At 44.7% G+C, this 21,893-nt stretch overlaps 3 protein-coding genes across 8 annotated transcripts in view; all 3 read right to left on the bottom strand.

The window, feature by feature from the left end:
* Nucleotides 1-2,071: 2,071 nt before the first annotated feature.
* yju2b (YJU2 splicing factor homolog B) lies at nucleotides 2,072-6,497 on the bottom strand. Of its 2 annotated transcripts, none has more exons than XM_076293455.1 (9): nucleotides 6,469-6,497; nucleotides 5,892-5,949; nucleotides 5,736-5,789; nucleotides 5,540-5,622; nucleotides 5,292-5,408; nucleotides 4,893-5,035; nucleotides 4,369-4,541; nucleotides 3,699-3,837; nucleotides 2,072-3,292 (listed from the first exon to the last, which is right to left on the bottom strand). In XM_076293455.1, the coding sequence occupies exons 2-9, from the start codon at nucleotides 5,892-5,894 to the stop codon at nucleotides 2,739-2,741; spliced, it is 1,266 nt and encodes a 421-aa protein (XP_076149570.1). In that variant the 5' UTR covers nucleotides 5,895-5,949; nucleotides 6,469-6,497; the 3' UTR covers nucleotides 2,072-2,738. The 2 variants fall into 2 exon arrangements, with proteins under 2 accessions (XP_076149570.1, XP_076149579.1); XM_076293464.1 differs by having other exon boundaries at nucleotides 6,465-6,494.
* A 323-nt stretch (nucleotides 6,498-6,820) lies between these two features.
* Nucleotides 6,821-18,806, bottom strand: sp2 (sp2 transcription factor). 3 transcript variants are annotated; one of them, XM_076293426.1, is made up of 8 exons: nucleotides 18,768-18,806; nucleotides 17,228-17,304; nucleotides 15,816-16,580; nucleotides 14,113-14,340; nucleotides 13,180-13,495; nucleotides 12,521-12,689; nucleotides 9,932-10,125; nucleotides 6,821-9,204 (listed from the first exon to the last, which is right to left on the bottom strand). In XM_076293426.1, the coding sequence occupies exons 1-8, from the start codon at nucleotides 18,772-18,774 to the stop codon at nucleotides 9,104-9,106; spliced, it is 1,857 nt and encodes a 618-aa protein (XP_076149541.1). In that variant the 5' UTR covers nucleotides 18,775-18,806; the 3' UTR covers nucleotides 6,821-9,103. The 3 variants fall into 3 exon arrangements, with proteins under 3 accessions (XP_076149541.1, XP_076149559.1, XP_076149551.1); XM_076293444.1 differs by having other exon boundaries at nucleotides 17,228-17,299; nucleotides 18,768-18,805; XM_076293436.1 differs by lacking the exon at nucleotides 18,768-18,806 and adding an exon at nucleotides 17,810-18,755.
* A 2,574-nt stretch (nucleotides 18,807-21,380) lies between these two features.
* socs7 (suppressor of cytokine signaling 7) overlaps nucleotides 21,381-21,893 on the bottom strand; it is a 10,454-nt gene continuing 9,941 nt past the window's right edge. For all 3 annotated transcript variants that reach the window (XM_076293396.1, XM_076293406.1, XM_076293413.1), the window contains one exon: nucleotides 21,381-21,893. This exon is cut by the window's right edge and continues 68 nt beyond it. The gene's annotated coding sequence lies outside the window, so the exon portion shown is untranslated.

The raw sequence follows: 21,893 nt of genomic DNA, 5'->3' as shown, positions 1-21,893 counted from the left end.
CAGACATCCATATAGAACATCATTTTATTTCTTATCTTGCACATGCATACGCATTTTAATCTCTGCAACTACTTCTTTTGTCAGAGAGAGTCAAGTCCACTAAGAAGAAGGGACTGAAGGGCTTTCTGCAGAAGATAAGGAAGGCGTTGAGATTTCGGGCACCTTCCAGTGACTCAGAGGGACGTGCGCTAAATCTCTCCAGAAGTCACTAAAAAACAAACAAAAAACTTTGAAAACATGAATTCATTTTGACATTACCCTGATTTTTACGGAACCATTAATTAACCATTAATACATAAGTAATGTGTGTATGTATTAGTGGTCAATAAGGTCTGTCTTAAACACTACACATTTATTACGTCTTTATTCAGCAATGTGTTCTTACTCAATAAGTGATTTATTTTAGTTGGTCTTGATCTAAGGTTGTTGATATATAGTATGGATGAAAATAGAAACTCTATAGCCTTCTAATACATTGTCATAATATGTTACTATTCTGTCATTGTCTGTATAATGAATGTTAAGATGGATGATGTGTGACAAGTGCCTGTCTGTTTCTACATGTGTGCATATGAGGACTCACACAAGTCACATATTCAGACAGTGTATTAAGAGTTTATTAGTCAGAGAATTTCTGACTGTATACCAGTAACCTTACCTCAAGACCAAATTGTTTATTAAGGATTTACCAAGAATAAATAACCTATTGATTAAGATTAAGAAATTGTTTATTAAAGACTTAATAAATGTGAAATGATACTTAATACAGACCTTCTTGAGCACTACATACACATATTAGTTATGTATTAATAATATGTGTTCCCTAAACTAAAGTTTTACACTATTCTCATTAGTGAATAAAATTATTTTATTACTAAAAACTGTGTTCATGCTTTGCTCATCACATGCAACATGCAAGCCACTGGGAAGGTGAAGTTGGACAATTAGATACTGACTGGTTGCTGAAAATGGGACTTGCTGGACATGAATTTACTTAGTGAATACATCCTGGGGACTCTCGATTAGAAAATGTTTCCCAACTATAGCATCGCATGACTGGTGTAGACTTTGGGCTAACTTTGAAATCATTGATCCAGCCTAACCAATCACATTGATCAGGGATTCCTAGCGTCACTTTCTACTTTGCCTAAACTTTGCAATCTGTCAATAAACCGCGTTGTCAGCATAGACTGTATAAGAAAGGGTTGTCAGTCAGGAAACAATGTATGTAGACCTATCTTTACTCTACATAAATGTACGCAATTTTCAGTGTTTGCAGGCGTTGCTACTACCGTTTACCAAAGCCAGTTTTGAAATATAGCATCATCCCCTCTCGTCGCTGATTGGCCTGTCCTCAAATGGAAATGTTAAGAGAATCATGGTGTTCCAGACTAGCATCTCCCTGAGAAGAGATCTAGGTGGGTGTGGCCTGGCTAGAATATAAGTAACAAGTTTCTGTGAAAAGAAGGAATATTCAGTCTTTCTGTGAAGGAATTTCATCTACTGGGATCAGATAATCATGATACAATTAGCAATAGGCTGTTTTTGTTGTTACACAGACAACACTGAAATCATTTGTTTATATTAGTGTAGGTATGTCCTATTCATTTAATTTAAACATTGGGTCTGACCAAACACTCTCATCAATTTACTCAACTAACATTAGCTTTGGGACTGCAGTTGCAATAGTTTTAACTGACCTTTTTGAGTCGTGGGGTCATGATTTTAAAGATGTGTAGCACTGTCGCTGCCTGGGTGCACCAACTGAATTATGACTGTCGGTAGCGCAGGAGTTGTCTTATTTCTTTTTTCTTTTTTTCACCCACAGAAACGTACATACACAATCACATACCAACCACACCCCTCCATCATGAAGAGACATGATCCATGTGGGCTGAGCTCAACGCTGTGCCCCACCCCGATCTGCACCCTCAGCCAGGGGCTTCCCTCAGAGTTTGCCCTGGCAACTGTCATTCACACTAGCCGTTATCTGCATTGGGATACATTCAAATCACACTCCTCCGCACTCATCTGACTAGACTGCCTGGTTACACAAACTCCAAACACGTCGTCTGAACAGACAGCTTTATTCTGACAATCAAATGTTCATCACACATGGCCATTCTCTAGCTAAAGGGGGACATCTAGCAAAAGGGGGACATCTTGGATTGGCTTGAGATTTAATTGGAATCAATGTATACTTACAACACCGGTACCTTGTCTTACAACAGACAACAGTATATTTACAAAAAAAAGCCCTTTCTCTTAAAGTACTGAGTGAACAGATCAGAGACTGAGACAGAGTGATCAAGTGGCATTTTGACATCATGTATCCCCAATTGCCCCAAAAGTGTGTTTAGACCTTAGTCAAATGTTCAGCATATGGTTTGATTGTGAAGCCTCAGACTTCTCTCTCTGAGCTTACATCTTGGAGTTTATTATCAACAGGGACGCCTTCACCTGATTCTGACAGACAGATTTAACGTGTGGTACTACTTGACACAGCACACCAAAGCACAGCATCCCAGACAACTCGGAAGTCAGATATTTCCTTGTTGGAATCTTCCAATTTCATTCCAGACAAACTGAGTGTCGGAGTTCTCACTTCTGAACTCGGTGTAAGTCGATCTACCCCAACTTGAAGGTTGAAATTGAAGTCCGACCTCCGACGTTCGAGTTGTTTGGAATGCAGCATTACAGAGACAATCAATAGTAAGCATTGTGATGTCCTCTGATGGCTATGGTTCACTCGCGTCACTGTCTGGATCAGAGTCACTGTAGTCCGCTACTAGAGACCGGACGAGGCAGGAGCTCCTTGCGTGATCTCCATCTGTCCCACAATCCCCTCTGGGTGCCCGCCTTCCCGTCACGCCATTTGAGGTCGTCTCTCCACTTGCATTTACACACCTGAATGTCTCCTTTCCATCCAGATGAATCTGTGTCATGTTCAAATTTGTCCCTGTGGATTCCCCCGTCTCGTGCGAATGGTTCCCTCCAGTGGTGCAAGAGGCAGCCGCTGTAGAACTATTCCCAGGGTCTGAGCTTCGACGCTGGGTAGTGGCTGCCGCCGCCGATATCTCGGGCCGGGGCTCCTCGGTGCGTCTGCGCACCAGGCTCAGGGCGCTGGAGGCCGGGGAGCTGCTGAGGGCCTTGGTGGCGGCCGCTCCTTTGCCCTGCTGGCTCAGCTTCTGCAGGAGGCTGCCTGCAGCGCTCCCTGGTGGAGCGGTGGGGGAGGTGAACCACGAGCGGGAGGAGATCTCCTTACGCTTGCTCTGCTGCCGGTCGTCGTAGGCTGAGAAGGGAAAGAATAGAACACATGGTTCAGGTAAAGGTTACTTTATTTGTAGCCATAAGTAAATCTAGTGTGCAGAACGAGTCCTCATAGACACACATGTAGAAACAGACAGGCACTTGTCACACATCATCCATCTTAACATTCATTATACAGGCAACTACAAGGACACATGGAAGTACTCAAGGGTCCAGTCCTTCCTAAAACATTACAAGTTAGATTATAATAAAATAAAGTCATTAGAACCAATCAATAAATAAAGATAAAATAAATAACAAAGCAAAATATATAAAACTAAATAAAAATGAAATACAGAGAGAGAACAAAATAGAAAGAAAGAAAGAACGAACGAACGAAAGAAAGAAACAAACAAAAATAAAGAAAATAAAACAACAATGGTCCTCACAGTCAGGGCTTTGGAAGGTGAGCAGCGCTGCTAGCTTCTTGTCCTCCTCCTTCTCGGGAACCAGCGAGATGGACAGATTGGTCCTCTTCCTCACTGCATCGTCCTTCTCCTCCTGCTCCACTATCACCTTCTTCTCAACCTGTGACAAACAACAAACAAACAAACAAACAAACAGGAAAGACAGACTCAGACCAAGCCCAAAACAGAGGCAGAGGGACATACAATCAACAGCCATCAGCAGAAGCCGTGCAGTGATGCCAGAGGGAGTTTACATTTACAGCTGCTGAGTCTTTTCACGCGGAATGGGAGGTTTCAAAGGCACTGAGAAATCAGATAACAGTGTTTCCCATACATTGCCTTATTTGTGTCGGCCCACCACAATATCAACATTGACCACCACACAATGATTTTCCAGGTTGTACTAAATTGTGCTTAAATCTGGTTAGCATCATAACCACACTGCGCTAATTTGCTAAAAACTGTTGCATTCAAGTTAATTCTGCAAACCTACCACCACAAATAGAATTCAATTCTGTGGGAAACACTGGATAAGCTGCACTGTCTGTCTGATGACACAGGATGGCCCCTCAGTAAAGGCAGACAAACTTTTGCACAACAACAAGAAACTGGGGGGAGATTATGTGAGAACTAAATGGACACAAATGCCCACCCTGAACTTCCTGCGGAGGCTGCTGTTGAGCTGGAAGTCGTCCTTCCAGGCGGACTGGTGGTCCTGGAGCTCGTTGAGGGAGGGCAGGGCCGCTCGCAGCTTCTCCTTGTCCTTCCCACCGTGGTCCAGCTTATACATGGCATCCGTCTCCAACTTCTGTTTCTCGCTGTGCTCTACAGAGACACAGACAAACACAGGCAAATAGTGTGAGAGAGATACATAAAGAGATATATATAACAATATATATATATAATAGAGTACTGCATTTTCCCTTTTTGACCATTTTAAACAAATTCCAAGTATTCCTGCTCAAATGCTGAAAACTCAAGATGTTCATAAGGTAGTGGGATGTAAACACAGCAGCATGGTGGATGTAGCTGGACTGAGTGTGAGGAGAGTGGACGCTACCTGTGGTGAGGACTAAGCGTGGGCACTGGGCAGTGTGACGCTACCTGTGGTGAGGACTGAGCGTGGGCACTGGGCAGTGTGATGCTACCTGTGGTGAGGACTGAGCGTGGCGCTACCTGTGGTGAGGATCTGCTCGTTCTCAGCCATGTCCCAGCGCTCCTCCTTGCGCTGGGCGCCGCTCACAATCACATAGTCACAGTTGGCAGGGTCCGTCTGAATCTCGATGTAGTTCACACAAAGGTGACACTTCATCCTGAACCTGTGGCCAGTGAAACACAAGAGCACACACACATGCTCAAACACACGCACAAGCACACACATGCACAAACACACACACAAGCCTGGGCTTGTTCTGGGCTAGAAATGGTCCCATCAAACATGAGACTAAAGTCAGCACCGACAAAATCAAACCCCTTGGGTTACCTTTTTCACCAAACAAATGTTGTGATCCATTAGTCTGCAATGAATACTAATCAATAATAACACTATTAATAATGTAACCATATCCTCTTCACCTGTATATGGGTGTGGTGTAGTAGTTCCCCACTTTCTTCTTCTCTGCATTATATCGAACACCCATGCCAATGTGGTTCTTACAGCCATCACACCAAATATTGTAGGGCATCTCAAATCTGAAAAAGAGGAAACAAGACCCAGTAGTACAGCTTTAGGTTACTTTAGGTTACATATTACAGACTGCAGACTATCACCACTACAGATGAAGTCAACAAATGCAATATAATTTGCAGCTGATGTGTCTCACCTGATGATGAGGATGCCCTGGGAGAGCTTCCTTGCCCTCTCTCGGAGAGGGTGGCTGTTATTGTATCCATTAATGGAGCCATGCTGATAGGGTCAAATGAGTACAGTCATTAGTATCAACTTACACGTTACGAAAATGTTTGTTGATCTGAGAATACTACATCCTATGACCTGTTCCTGTGATCTGTTATTCTTACCTTTACTGGGTCGAAATCAGGGGGGTAGTACTTGTTCACTCCTTTCCTTTCACCCTATAGTGGAGGAGGGCAAATAGACTTCATTCTCAGCACGGATAAATAGACTTCTGCAATACGGAACTTAATTAATTCATGTTCAAAAGACAAGACACTAACCATGTTGACAGCTGAATCGTCTTGGTGACTTCAGTCAAATAAGATGTGGAACACCGACCTGCCGACCAAATTATTAAATTGATCTAGTTAATTATCCAAATATACCTACTTTAACATTGCCTTGCCAAAATCCACGTGTCACTTATAAAAGTTAGCTCAACAGCCTGCTCGCTGCTGGTCAGCTGCCTGTTAGCAATCATAACAACACTGCCTACATAGGAAAGTGTTTAACATAAAGAAAAACGTACAATCTCGCCCATACGTTTTCAATAATGCGTGAAAGGGGGGTAGCAATAAGGTTAAACAGGTAAAATACCACCTCGTTGGTCCGTCAGATAGGTAACGTATATTTAGAAGGCTTGTTTGGAATGTTGACGACCATGACCATAACTAGCGAGCTAACATTAGCTAAACAGACTGGTATTTCTGATAAAGATTACATCCACTGAACTAATCCATATAATGACAATCCATAAACAGGTACTTCATGTCTTATGTGTGCACATACATGTTTTCCAAAAAGCAATAGATTTAGATGAAAATGTATTTCGTTACAGAAGAGCTGAAAGCTACCTGCCTGCAAATGATCAACTCCCACCTCTTCTTTTACTTTAGCCCAACAGTGGAGCCCTTTAATATAGATTCAGCTACTGCCACCCAGTGGTGTCAGTATGTATTTACGGTGACACATCCCATTTGCGCTCAGGTATAAATAGTCAAAATGGTTGATATTGTATGGAAGGTTCAAGTTTTGAAAGTTTCATTCCACCAGTTATACTAGGCAATGCTCCACAGCAAGATATACATAAACCTTTGCCCCTCAAAATTATACTCACCATTCAAGACCGGTCACAAAATGTCTAAAACGTATTCCAAAGAGGAGGTGGTTTTAAATCACAAACCTTCTCAATGACAGAGGAAACGCTATGTGTGGTTTGAATGCTTTATTGGGGGAAGGGAGAGTGGGACGGGGATTGTGACATTATACAAAAAATATATAGCAAGCTCTCAAATGTAAGCACCTCAGTAAAAGTCATGAAGACATGAGAATCAGAGAGAGCAAATAGGGAGTTAGACTGTAGTCCATCACATTAGACAAAGAAGGGTTTTAGGCTCGGGGAGGATATGTTTTTGACCCCAGAAATCAGAGCCATTTTGTGTCTGACCAGTCTGACCTCTATGAAGCTGAAATAGTCAAACTATTATTTAGAAGAAAAAAAAATTAAAAAAGAACAAAATCACACAAACTGGGGCTGTAATCAGTGCACATCAACTGGCATCGTACAACATAAGTTAGACAAAAAAAAATATAATAAAAAATAATATTAACGCCACTCTACAAATGCAGTTCCCTGGAATTAGACTGAAAATCTCATTTCATTAAATACTGGTTGCAACGGTCTAAGGCAACATTTTCTTAGTTAATAAAAAAAGGGGTCACACACTGCGCAAGAATGAAGCTATACAAGTTATTCCTTTTCATTTCATGGGTTCGTCTCATTTACACTGTACAGAGTCCATGTTCCTTCAGGATTCCTTTGGCCTGCGCAGCCAAAATACGAGGCTCATTTGTAACCAATTTCCAGACATCGTAATCCGACACAATATATACAAATACAGACTTACAGCACACACATCCATATGCACAGGGGGCCTTTCCTATCCACCGAGCTCTTGTTGAGGTTCCTGGGCAGGTCACCAGAGGAGCATGTGCTTCAGCAGAGTGTGACGGACAGGACAGGAGCCGCCACACAGCACACTGCTATACCAGTCACATCCCCTCAGCGGTTAACCATGTTCACCTGACTACAGAATACTGAACCACATTATGTTCCATTCAAGCATCAGAATGGTCCATTTTGTTGTGAGAATCACTTAGCATAAATAAGGGGGAGGGACAATGTGTCAGAAACGTTTGTGGGTTCATTGGGAGATTCCGATTTCATAGAGAGGAAACAAAAAAAGAAAGAATAAAAACTGAAAACTGGTCTCAGGTGTGTTTCTCAGGGGTTTTCTAGACACCTTAGTCAGGGGAATGAGCACATAAACAAAATGTGCTTTGTAACTAACTGAAATGAGGATTCATGGCCTCCTCTACTACTGGGGTGTCCGACCCCTGCTATACCAAACGCCAGAGTCTATGGGCAGAGGCCCTTACGTAAACAGGCACTACATATATTCCACTAGGAGGACAGCGATGAGGTGTAAGCATTATTTGCCCTTTAACTGTGAGGGAAAAAAACACTCTCTGCATGAACTTCCCCCTGCATGATTGTCTCATCATATAAAAATTGAACAAAAGGTCAGTACAAATCAAGAGGAATTATGTTGTCTTTTTTGACAACATGTGTTAACAATGTAAGCCAATACAAAATGCCAACATTTTCCAGAATTTAAACTAGGCATTGAATTTGAAAATCGATAATATGACCAACATCTGGGCCTGGGTTACTCACACTTGAGTATACTGATGCATGTTTGTACCGACAACAGAGAACACATATAAGCAACATGTTATGTCTGGGGATTACTACAACATATGAATGTAAGAAAACAAGACACAGACAAAACAAATACAAACAAACAAACAATGCCTCTTCTGTTAAATAAAACACTGAGAAAATGATAGGATGCGGGGACATTTTGGCTGGAGTATTTGTTGGTGACGCCCTGACGAGGTTTTCGCAACTCACCTTCGCAACTCTTCACCCACAACACTTTGCAGGTGACTTGAGGCGTGGCACAGGGCATGAGTTACTTTTTTTTGGGGTGGGGGCGGAGTTGAATGACCCGATAGCCTGGACACAGACCTCAGAGGCTTTGGCAACACCGAGGTTCCAACACATAATGCGCGTACGTTGGCATCATCATCTCTCTCTGTGCCAGCGTCGGGAGTTGAACTCACGCCAGGGAAGGGGACCGCCGTGGGTCATCCGCGTGGCACCACCTTCATGGAGGAGGATGGGAAACGGGGGAGGGGGGGGTGTGGGGGGAGTGGGGTGGGCGGAGGCTGGGCACAGCGGACTTGACATCCGTCCGCTCGGACAGCCCACGCGTCGCCCCTCGTCAGAGCGACTCCTCGTTCCCTGCTGCTGGTGTCTGTAGGTCAGTCTCCGCGGTCAGCGGCGTCCAGAGCACCGCGCCGGGCGTGAGAGTGGCCGGCCGGCCGCGTGTCTATACTGGCGGTAGGGGGAGGGGAGGAGGGCACCAGTTCATAAGTTTTTGGTGTTGATGTGCGTTTTGTAGTGCTTCGTCAGGTGGTCGCTCCTCATGAAGCGCTTCTGACACTGTGAGCACTCAAAACGCTTGTCTCCTGTCAAGACAGAGGCAAACACACACAAACACAAACACACACACACACACAACATTAATCATCATACCACTGCAGTACTGACGCCTGTGTCTTTTTGTGTGAGTGTGTGTTTGTAGGGATGATTCCTCCGTGTGTGTGTGTGTGTGTGTGTGTGTGTGTAGGGATGACTCCTCTGTGTGTGTCTTCTCTACGTGCGTTCACATGTGCTCCTCTCACCTGTGTGTGCGTGCGTGCGTGCGTGCGTGCGTGCGTGCGTGCGTGCGTGCGTGCGTGCATGCGTGTGTGCGTGCGTGCGTGCGTAGGGATGACTCCTGTGTGTGTGTGTGTGTGTGTGCGTGCGTGCGTGCGTAGGGATCACTCCTGTGTGTGTGTGTGTGTGTGCGTGCGTGCATAGGGATGACTCCTGTGTGTGTGTGTGTGTGTGTGTGTGTGTGTGTGTGTGTGTGTGTGTGTGTGTGTGTGTGTGTGTGTGTGTGTGTGCGTGCGTAGGGATGACTCCTGTGTGTGTGTGTAGGCATGACTCCTGTGTGTGTGTGTGTGTGTGTGTGTGCGTGCGTGCGTGCGTAGGGATGACTCCTCTCTGTGTGTGTGTGTGTGTGTGTGTGTGTGTGTGTGTGTGTGTGTGTGTGTGTGTGTGTGCGTGCGTAGGGATGACTCCTGTGTGTGTGTGTGTGTGTGTGTGTGTGTGTGTGTCTTCTCTGCGTGCGTTCACATGTGCTCCACTCACCCGTGTGTGTGCGTGCGTGCCGCTGCAGCTCGTCGCTGCGGGTGAAGCGTTTGCCACAGAAGACCCAGTTGCAGACGAAGGGCCTCTCGCCTGTGTGGAGGCGCACGTGCGCCCGCAGCAGAGACGTCTTGCGGAACGTCTTCTCGCAGCCCGGGATGTGACATATGTGCTTCTTTTTGCCCAGCTCGCCCGGCCTGCACACACCAACCACCAACAGGCATGAGTGGACAGTACAGCACAGACAGGACACACAGGCTGGAGGAAGACCAACTCAAAGGGTCAACCACCAAGACAAAACCTCTAGCAAGAGACAAGTCCTACCAATGAAAATAACAAGCAGTAAACATGTACAGATGTGACAAGTCATTTTTTTTTTAAACCCTTTACGATACCATGAACCCCCCCCCCCTTCTAATCATGACACATTACGCCATGATGTTAACCCAAGTAAAATACCTGAGAAAAAGTTCCCATTAGTTCTGATCAATCCAAGACCGACTGGTTAGGTGAGAACAGTGCAAACAGCGTAGGATGTTCATCTTGTATATTTGTACGTGACTGGTCAGTAGGTTGCACAAACCCTGGGGATTAATGCAGATTATATGCCTCTTTAGCCCCCCAAAAACTGTATAGGTGCCAGCAAAACGCAAAATCCACACCAGCCCTGTAAAATAGCACTATGCACTATGTTTCCGGAGATATCCCGCAATGCCGCCAAAACACTAAGGTAGCTTCTGACATAAGTGAGAAGGTTTTTAATGCACTGTCTGACATTTTGCTCAAAGTAAATCTTTTAGCAAAATCAGAAGGTGTGGCATCCATTTTCCTGGATTTGATCTGATTTGACACAGAATGACCCTCACCCTGTTACAGACCTGGTGTCTGGACAAGAATACAAGTATACAAAGAACTCTAATGTCAACCCTTGGGCCACTATTGTCAGATAGAGCCCAACACCAGCTGTCATTTTCCGCTTTAGACCAAAGCGTCCACCCACTCACATTAAGCCCCAGTTTGTCACAGTAATGACAATGCACAGGAGAAACTACAGCCCATCAGCAGTCCACTACCTGCCATCCTCTTGTTAACTATCCACCCCTGACCTGGTCTCCATTAGAGCGCTTGCACAAAAGATGGTGAGCTGGCATTTTGCGTTAATTGGCTTAGTCCTGTATGACGATGACACTGGGCACAAAACTGTGGCACTGACTGAGTGGCAGATCCACCACAGTCATCACCAATGAGGTCAATTTGGTTGAAAGCTGAACATCCACAAGTATAAGTACTTTGTACTCTTCCAGGAGTTTCATGAGAAAATGTTTTAGGAAATACTTTTATTCTTTAAAATCTTTTAAACTCCTTCAAATTAATTTGGACTTGAGTTCAGCCCTTGTTGTTCTGTGGAAGCTAACTCCCTATTTGCCCCGGATCTATGCACAAATCTACTTAATATGCCCATTTAAAGGGCTTTCTGTATTGAGGAGTAAATCTCTTCCCTAGCTCCTCAACAAAGAATACTGCTCCCACACAAATGTGCATTGTTCAATCTCCCTAGACTGCTGCCCATGTATCTATGTGACACGATCACCATTTCACCGTAATTGCATAGATGCCTGACTGGGGCCTAACGGCATTCACGGCAAGCTAAAACACACATAACACCCAACCACATATACACTCAACTTGGAACAGAGAACAGGGGTGTTCTTGCATGAGGTCATAGCCACAAACAGACAGTGCTAGTGGTGCCCTAACGGATGACCTAACGTCTGAGACAAAGACCACTCGTGTGAGCACAGAACGCTGAGCAACCACCACTATAGGCACACACACACACACACACACACACACACACACACACACACACACACACACACACACACACACACACACACACACACACACACACACACACACACACACACACACACACACACACACACACACACACACACACACACACACACACACACACACACAAAACATACACACACACACACACACACACAAACAGACACACAGACAAACAGAAACACACACACAGTAGAGCTAGTAGTAGTCTATCCTTATGACGTACACATCTACAAACAGATGAGGCACATTCAGTAAGTTGAAAATGCCTTCGGTTTTTTGCATAGCGGTGGGTGAACCACACAAAGGTGAGCAAACCCTGCTTGTGGGCCACCAGCATCAGAGCTGAGATGAACTGTTAACCAATTACCACACACTTCTGTTAGGCTACATGTATAATCCAACAGACAATTATCACTTGACATAGCAAGCATATTTTAAGGCATTCATATTACCGCGATGGTGACAAGTCCCATAGGAGACTGTATAACCCCCATATAGACTACTGCATACACACATTTTTATGCTAAAGGTGGGGTCCATGAATCAGATTAATTCAGTTTCAGTTGTTTTTGAGAGCACACACAACTTAGAAAAGCTAGAGGACCATACGGAACAATTCACTGAAACTGAGAAGAACTAGAGTCGCCCATTCAATTAGAATTGTGTAACTTCCCCTTTAAGGGCTACCAACAGCCTGCCCTGCCTACGTCAGCGGGGTGCTGCGTGAGTACTTGCCTCTTCTCGGCGTCCTTGCAGTTGGGGCAGGTGCAGGCCATGCGTCTCTTCTTCTCGCCGGGCTGGCTCTGCAGCTCCAGCGCCAGCGTCTGCTCCACCTGCGGGCCCGCCACCCCGCCCAGCTGCAGGCTGCCCCCGGGCACCGTCTGCACCGTAAGGTGCTGCTGGCCTGAGGGACGACAGCGGAGCAACAGCCGGTCAGCACAAGGACACCAGAGAGCTCACTTCGAGCACACCAGATTTGTCAGTGTTATTGTGATAAGTCTTCATGAACTAAGTGCTGTTCATTTAGCTAGCCATTATCTATTAGCACTGTAGTATTACCACCTCTACACACTCTTTACATTATGTTGAATCCAGACACACTCATCTAAAAGGTGCTTGAACACTGCCCCAACAAACGCCAACAAACACCCAACAGTTGGGTCAGTCTGTGTGTGTTGGTCTTTGTTGGATGGAGTTCTTTGAGTTTGACAAGTTCTAAAGTCAGTCTTTTCAATGACTGTCTGGGCAGTGCAGAGCTGGAAATTGGGTTTTTTGAACATTCTAAAGACTGCAACCAACAACTGCCAAACTAAAGAGGATGTTGGGGTTTGTTGGGGCAGTGTGCAGGCAGCAAGGTCTGGACTTCACTCAGTCCAGAGTATCCTCTGACTGACCTCCGGCGTTGGTGATGGTGACGGGCACGCCCTGCACCTGCACCCCGTTGATGTTGATGGTCTGCACGGCCTGCACGGCCGAAGACAGCTGCGCGGCGTTGAGCGCGATCAGCCCGCCCGCCGGGGCGATCTTTGGCAGTGAACGCTCCTTCCGCACCCCTGCTGCCAGCGCGCGCTTGGGGGCGGTGGCCGTGGCAACAGAGGTGTTCATGATGGTGGGCGCGTGGGTGGTGACGGGGGCCATCTGGGTCTGGGCGACGGTGGTCTCCTGGAGCTGCACCGCCTGCCACTCACCTGAGGCCGTCTTAATCAGCACCTGCAGCGGAACACACGCAGAGCGCCATTAGCATGGAATGCAGGCTACTGGCTAGATTTGGCTAGTGCACAACATCTTCTAAAACTATGGTTCTAAAATTATGACTCTAAAAAAAATCTTCTGCCTTCATGTGACAGAACACAGGTTTAAGACAGAACCCACTTGGACAACTTTCCACCAGATTTCCATTATTTACCACAACTCTCTTTCCTGTCACATTTGTCTTCCTTGGTACAATTTACTGCACTCTTTCCTGTTCCTGAGTTCTGAGTTGTTACAAAAATCTACACAAAGACAGAGATATTTTGAGCTATAATAAACTAAGACATTTCCACAGCTTGGACAAACCTTTTGTGTAGGGGCCAGTGAGCACATTAGATTTAGATTTATTCATTTAGCAGACACTTCTCATCCAAAGTGAGTGACTAACCTATGTCAACTTTATTACAAGGGATTTCATTGACCCCGTAGCAACTTGGGGTTAAGTGCCTATCTCAAGGGCACATCAGTGGAAGCCGGGAATTGAACCCACAACTTTTCAGGCTACTGCATACTAGCCCAGCTCCTTAATCACTACGCTACGATCGATTGTTGATACCATTGCCCTCCGTACATACCTGTGTGGGCTCGGTGGGTGCCATCTGCAGATTTTGGGTGGGCTGTTTCTGGGGCACCTGGGGCAGTGTGGCAGAGGCGGCCTGGACCACCTTGAGGGCCTGTGAGGGGATCTGGACCATCTGCTGCTGCTGCTGCTGCTCGTGCTGCTTGGGCTGGACCAGCTGCACCTGCTGCACCACCTGCTGGGCGGAGCCGGGGTTCTGGACGATCAGCAGGTTGTTCCCCGCCTGGAGGACGGAAAAGAGCACATCCCGGATACGCATCATGAATTAGCATCATGTCTAGTGCAAAACACCATGAGAGGTAAGATCACCAGAATCAACAGAGATCTCTCCAGGTGAGCTACCAAGGATAATAAACTCCTTTTGCAGAGTGTAAAAAGATTTTTTGTTTCCCATATACATAATTGAATGTGAGGTTGCAGTGATTGATGTATCATCAACACCACTTGCTCCTCTATGGAAACAGCCAGAAAAAAAAAGATATGTCCTCAGGGCTCTACAGTGCGCCCATTTCACTCGCACATGCGAGTAAAAATGATGCCGTGCGAGTGCAAAAAAATATTTAGGCGCACTGGTGCGAATGACTTCTAACCATGTCAATGTTTGTCTATAAAATACACCGCAACATCGAGAAACATTACTGGTGCAAACCATAGAATAACGTCGCGAATGCAGCATAAAAACTACACCTCCCATCAACGTTAGCATTTTTGCGTTGTGACTCGCTAGTAGTCGCTTCTATCAAATCCAAGAGCGCGCAGAAAAGCGGAAAGTTAGACTAGCCAGCCAAGATGCAAAGATTGAAGAAATTAGTTCTTCTATCCACCGAATTCATTGGATATAGGAGGAACAGGATGAGATTCTGAGAATGCAGTGAGAGAAGGAATAGTAACCTAACATGCCTTTTAGCCCAGTTGATGTATTGGCTGCAATATGAAAAATATAGCTGTAGCGAACCGGCACAAAAGTAGCCTCCCGTAATACTCCCATTTTATTCAAAGGTAGAACGCTACTGACAACTCCAGGCTTCCACGCATGCTTGTTTGTTTACACCAAATACAAGCTGAAGTGCAAAACGAAAGTAGGCCTAACGTTTGCCTACTGCCCCCATCAATGCAGATATTTCAAATAAAAACTAAAAGTATAAAACATATATCCTTGATTAGCCTATGTTGGGTTTTGTGGAAGAGAAAATTGCCTGTTTTAGTAGTAGTATTAGGCAGTATGCTGTCAGATATGTCACCATGGGCATATTTGGATTAGCTATAGATGGATTCACAAATAAATAAATTAGCCTACATTTGGAAGGATACTTAATAAACAGGCTAAATGCAAATATGGCAATGTATTATATTATTTTACATTAACAAAATGTAGGAAAATAGAACAGACTATAAATAAAGTAGGCATTGATCTTTAAAATCCTGTTTACTGTAGCCTAAATGTTGTCAGTCATTCTTAATATTCGCAATTGGTGCACTGGCATGTTTAACTGTTAGCTGCAGTATAATGTTAGATTATGTGTAAGTTAAGTACAGAACTGACTGTGCGCCCAAATTTTTGTCTGTGCTCCTAATTTTTTTAACTTGGGCGCACAAGTGCTCCTGAAAATTTTTTTTAGTGTAGAGCCCTGGTCCTCTGCACTAACCCTTTCCAGTATTGGCAGTCTCACCATGTTGCTCTGGCAACAGAAGTCTTACCTGGATGATGTTATCGGCTGTGGTTTCGATAAGGAGCGTCTCCATCTGCTCGGGCACAGGGGAGGGGGAGGCCGGCTGAGGGGCGACGGGGGTGGGGGTGACGGCAGCCACCGGCGTCTGCTTCTTACGGCCCCTCCTGGAGGTCTTAACGGGCGGCGGCTGTGGCGCAGTCACCTGTTGCGTCTCCGTGACCACCTGTGTGGCGCCCGTCTCGTTGAGGGGAAGCGTGAGGCCGCTGGGCAACCGCACCATGTTCTGCCGCCGCTTCTGCGTCGACGGCTTGATCGCCACAGTCTTCTGGGGCGCGGCCGTTGCCATGGTGACGATAGGTTGGGGCGGGGCGGGCGCGGCGGTGGGCAGCGTCACGGGCGTGGTGATGATGGCCTGGTTGGTGCCGGGGATCAGCTGGATCTGGCTGCCCTGCGGCACCATCTGGATGGTCTGCGCCCCCTGGATCTGGGGCATCATCTGGTACTGGATGTTGGCCGGGGCGGCGGCCTGCCTCGTGGGGCTCTGGATGGTCAGCAGAATGGGGCTGGAGCCCGAGGCGCCCAGGCCCGCCGGCAGCTGGATCACATTGCCCTTGGCCGAGAGGAAGCCCAGGGCGTTCTTGGGGGGCGCTGGCGCAATGGGCGCTGGCTTGATGGGGTGCAGGCGGCGGGTGGTGGGCTGGGCCGGAGGAGTGCTGACAGGGGCCTGGGCGGCAGGGGGGCCGATTTTACTGCAGGTAGCGGCCAGGAGGGCCAGAGGAGAGGGCTGGGAGTCCTGAAGAGACATGAGGCAACACAGAGGAAAAGGAATGCATCAAAAATCATGTCCATATTTTTGTTATTTATACCAGGCATGAACGCACCATCTCGCATAAATGTAACATCACCCCATATGAAGAGGTGATTTTTCTGCACTTGACAAACATTACCACTATGTGGTCTGCTTGTGACTCAGTCGCTTATAGTCTTTCAGTAGATTGTATAGTATTTGGTGCTAGAGTAACACAAAATCCCTAGTGTGTTCTCAACTCACTTGGCTAAATAAATCGGATTCTGATTCTGATCTAGGCAGGCAAAACATCCACTGTACCCAATACACTGAGCCAAAATCACTAGCCTACTTCCTGGTCCATAGTGCATGTTTGGTACATGCATGGTGCAACATAAATCAACATAAATGACCCTGACACACAAACTACTCATCCCATTAGCGGTACCAAAGCATTCTAAATTGTTGCAAAGGTTAATAAAAGCCTTCAATTCACAACAATGATCAGACAATCCATTGTGCTGTATTACAGCAGATTTTGTATGAGCACTGTTAATCAACACTGAGACAAAAGGAGGGAACTGGTTGGGTCAAGCACAGGAGCTATGATAGTGCTGGGAGTTAAGGGTGAAAGGTCAAAAGGACAGACTTACTTGTGTGGAGGTGGCAGAAGGCTGGAGGTATTCGCTGGGACTGACAGCAACAGTAGTGGCCATACTGTCCTTCTGATCTGCAAAAAGTCAATAGATTCTTGATTGATGATAACAAAATGGCCGGCATAAATCTAAACTTTTTTATATTTAGACGCAATTTCCAAATGCAATAATCTCTAGTAAGTTTTGTACCAGGATTGTGGCTTTTAGATTACTATTATCATATCACACTTAGAATCATAATGTTCGCTTGATGACCTCTACTGGAAATTATTACGTTTTCTATTTATGCATGAGTAGTAAGTGACAGTTTGCTAATTTATTAGCTGGTCTACATTAATACAATCACGTGCAATTTAATTTAGACATGAGCAATGCGCATGGTCTAATCTGCTACAATCACGTCCAACACTAAAAGGGTTTGCCGTTGCAAGAAGTGTCGCCTAGCAGAGCAACTTGACAGTTACCACATACTAAGAGTTGAACAACTGAAAGCGTAAATCTTTTAAAATGACACTTCTTAAAATTTTCTTTTTTCCCCCCCAAACAGCCAATGAACCAGTGAGGGAACTGTTATAATACCTGTAACTGGCAATGCAAGCGACCATTGGACATCGATGGAACAGGTCCACAGACGGGCGTTTGGTTTTTAAAATTGGGGCCAAGCTAGTACTGGGAACTCGTGCAAGTAGAGATAAATAGTGGACGTAGCAAAGCAAACAAATTTGCTAGCTGGTCTGCAAGCACTTTCATTAGCATCTCCAGCAAACTTTGCAAAATATGCTAATTGTGCTTAATGTTTCGACTTAGCTTTATCCCCAGCTGCTACTGCTGGTCCAGTTAATGTCCGCAATGTTTCAGAAGCTAAGGTTTAAGTTTTGCATTCAATTTTATTCCACGGACTAAGACCATGTTGTCGTTAGCCACAACAGTTTCTGAAACAGACTGTTTCTTTAAGTCTTGACTCGCTAACACTGTACACGAGTGAAAAAAAACTGTTTGAGCGCGGCCTGAAAATAGCGCCGCCATCAAAAATATAGCTACTGCTAGCAAGCACCTACGTTTAACTAGCTGTGCTGACTGGGAGACGACGATATTGGGCTAGCATGGTTCCCGTATGAGTGGCTAGCTATCCATATAGCTCTAGATACGCATATCTCTTCTAAATTACCCTAACATTATCCAGTCGGGCTAGCACTTAAATCCAAGTATTTTGCTTGTTGCCCACACTTCGCCATCAGTTCAGTATTTTGCACCACATGTATTAAAATGGCCCAGTTGCATTGCATATCAAGCTAAAATTACAAACAAGACTCTGCTTTACTGGCTAGCTAGCTAACGCGTAGCAAGTCAAACTCTTTGATACTGAAAAGGCAGCCCAATTCCGGAAGTGCACAGCTTGCAAGCAAAAGTACAACTACACGCATTCAAACATATGTATTTAATGCATAACACATCAAATGTCCCTCTGGTTAACGAAGATGAATTGTTTTACGAAGTACAATGTAATATAAACACCAATGTTATAATTCCTACCCACCGCTCATGACGACATTCGCTCTCCGTGCAGCCTTCAAGAGCAAGCCCATACGAGATACCGCCTGCGCACTTGGTCCAATCCGCGTGCACATGGGTCAATGAGCGATGGTAGTTCCAACCAATAGAGAAGAGTCATACTTCAGATTGAAATTCTGTTTAGCCAATGAAAGAGATGGGTGTTCATAAAATCGACGAAAGGCACGTACACAACAAATGGATTGCCGGTTTAGTGTATTTTGAGGCGGGTGTAAAGTGAATATGTAAAATATAATCTGAGCCTATGATATGAGTGTTGTGTTTCACTGACATATATCACACCCAGTCCGCGGGCAGAGAGACATTTCAGTCAAACTCCACTTGACATCCATTTTGGTCAATCAGCCCTTAGCTCCTACCGCCTCCATGTAGAAACTGTCACTGCCCCCCATAGGCATAGGCTACTTCATGCATCTTTTCAGTGCAATGTTCAACGCGGTTTAAAATATTCTAATCAGCTCAGAATGCAGGCTTGCAAGACACACCCAACTGCTAACAAGCAGTAGACCAGTCAAAAAATCCAAAAGAGAAGAGGTTTACTGATTGGAGGTTTTAAGGCCTATTTAGCAAAAGTAATTGCATGAAATCCTCAGTCCATCAAAGCCTATCTGGTCAAGACAGAAAATAACAGATTTTATAGGCCCTCCAAAACAAGACAAACGCCAATCATACACACTTATATAAAATACCAGCAACATTACACAGTAAAATCATGACACCAAACTATTGCTGGCCTGTGCAGTTTCTCATGATCAAACAACAATGACAGCTAGACTTCAACAGCCAGAAAAGCTCAAACTGTGGCGAAATATAATTTCCTGCAACACACTTGAGTAACCTTAGCCTTTCTCTCTCAAATTCTATATTACTTCACTGATGGGTCATTTCTGACAAAGAATACTGATGCTGCCCCACAACTATGCAAAATCTAGTATGTAGCCAAATGTAGCCTAATTAACTAACAATCATATTTATTGTTCACTCCTTTGGATAAAGCGAGAAATATGAAATATGAAAAAGAAAAAATAATAATCATGGCAGAAATTGTAAACATCTTATGAATTGCGTACCTTTAGAACCTGGCTTTGCCCCAACACTTAAGCCTATTTTTTCAACAGGTCAGAGCAGTTGGTTTGGTCAAAGTAAAAATTATGTGATTGGGCTTAATGTGAAGGGTTGAAATGTGTTTAAAATGTAATTTGATTTAGTGCCTTTGACTCAGGCACTAGTGGTGTACTTGTGAAGGCCTGCACCCTGTGAGCTTGTTACGTATGGCATAATTGCATGCCGTTTCAGTTTAGTCCAGTTGCTTCTGTGCCTTTTGAGATTCTCTCTAATGATGTAGGACCACCTCCTGCCTCCACACTGAACAAGCCATTGGACCAACAACGCATATAGTAACTACAGGAATACTTATTTCAAAATATGGTTTCATTTTTACAGTCTGCCACAATGCACCTTTAAGATTGTATATAAAAAATGTCCCCCATTCTCAGTTGTCTTTACTGACCTCCTTCTACAGCATCCCTCCTTCATGACATGAAATAGACATCTCTGTGTTCACATGGCCTTTGATGGAAACTGCCTTACTGCCTTTTCCATAAAAATAGTTTCTGTCACTATGCAGTTAGAAGGTGCAAGTAGTTTTTTTTTGTTAAGAAATCCCTCTGAATTCACAAATAGAATGATACTGAAGGTATATCTTTGTTTAGACTTTATATATATATTATAAAGTAATACTTTATATATTTACAGGACCTGTAAATAGCCAACAAATTAATTAAAAACACTTAAAGAGGAATGGAGAGGAATTTCACATTTTCCAAATAGGACTAATTAATAATACTTCAATAATATTTTAATTAAATTAATTTAATTAAAATATTTTAGCTGCCTGTCCCCTGAATACACAGTAAAAAATGTGGTCTCTGTAGACAGCGCAGGCTCCAAAAACTGCAACAAAAACAGCCTGGTCCATGAAACATAACAAACTGTTCCAGCCGATCACCGATGAGATGCGCGCTCATGACAGTTTCAGTTGCACGGGAGGGAGGGACGAGCTAGCTCTGTTTTGTTTGAGACGTCAACAGAAGTGACGTCACCCAACCGTGCTTAGAGAACCTTTAACAATAGTTCAGTAATATTGAACAGTGGTGTGTATTCCAACATCATGTCTCATTCATGACATACCACTGTTTTATATAATATTTGAATGTTTCTATCACCTGTGATGGTTACTGCCAAATGTGCGTTCAGTAAATAACATGGAGGCATGCTAAAAAAACCTCATATTGTTTTGAATTGAATTGTGTGATTGAACTTATGCTACTGATTCTGCTCCCCAATAAATTTAGATGAAGTTCAGTTTTTGGCATTAAAGAAATGTTCCTGTCCTGAGAGAGAGAGAGAGAGAGAGAGAGAGAGAGAACCTCCATGGGTCTAAAGCAAAATCATGCCATATTTTTCTGCGATAGATAATGTTGAGATCAAAGGTTCATGAGACACACACACACACACACACACACACACACTGTAAATTTAATACTTAAGGCAGAGTTTTTTTCTAAACCTCTTTTACTGAAAATACTGTTCCTATGACCAGCTGTGACTGAGGAAAAGAGCAGACTGAGTCTGATCCAGTCACAGGTATAGATGCATATACAGTCTCAAGCTCCACTCACAGACAAGCATTGTACTAGAGAGGAGAGGAGAGGAGAGAGGGAGGGGATGGCTGTTACAAACAGATCATCTCACTTGAAAAGGTCCATTTTGCTCATCTTGGAATTAGGTAACGTACAGATCATCGGGGAACAAAAAACAAACATCTGAGAGAAGTCCAAGTCCAAGTTTTTAGTTTTGTTGAGTTGTCCAGTTGGCTTCGCCTGGGAAGCCCATTCTCCAGCTAGGCCTGGTGTGCTGCACTGTTTGTGTGACATCCCAGCATTCCACCGGCCTCCCTCTCCCTGTCGCTTTCATAGGTTGCCGTGGCGAGGGAGAGGGAAGGACCTTTTGCAGAGTCCCTGAGGAGGCCGCCATTTGGAGACCCGACCCGAAGGAATTGTAGGAGTGGGACGCAGGAAGACTGGTGAAC

This window comes from Alosa pseudoharengus, unplaced genomic scaffold (assembly GCF_046254945.1).
Source record: "Alosa pseudoharengus isolate Yale_2024_CS ecotype anadromous, Long Island Sound unplaced genomic scaffold, YU_APseudo_1.1 YU_APseudo_1.1_scf_1, whole genome shotgun sequence".
Lineage (NCBI taxonomy): Eukaryota > Metazoa > Chordata > Actinopteri > Clupeiformes > Clupeidae > Alosa > Alosa pseudoharengus.
Note: the sequence above shows the minus strand (reverse complement) of the source record. Positions and strands in the feature narration are given on the sequence as shown.

Bases quoted from the DNA above. Each gene is read 5' to 3' on its own strand.
- sp2 (XM_076293426.1), bottom strand. The intron at 16,581-17,227 runs GTAAGTCTGTCC...ATGTCTCTTCAG, and splicing joins CTTCTGCCACCTCCACACAA to GACTCCCAGCCCTCTCCTCT. The intron at 13,496-14,112 runs GTATGTACGGAG...GTTCCGCTGCAG, and splicing joins CACCCACCGAGCCCACACAG to GTGCTGATTAAGACGGCCTC.
- yju2b (XM_076293455.1), bottom strand. The intron at 4,542-4,892 runs GTAGCGCCACGC...GTGTCTCTGTAG, and splicing joins CGAGCAGATCCTCACCACAG to AGCACAGCGAGAAACAGAAG. The intron at 3,838-4,368 runs GTGGGCATTTGT...TGTTTGTCACAG, and splicing joins GCCTCCGCAGGAAGTTCAGG to GTTGAGAAGAAGGTGATAGT.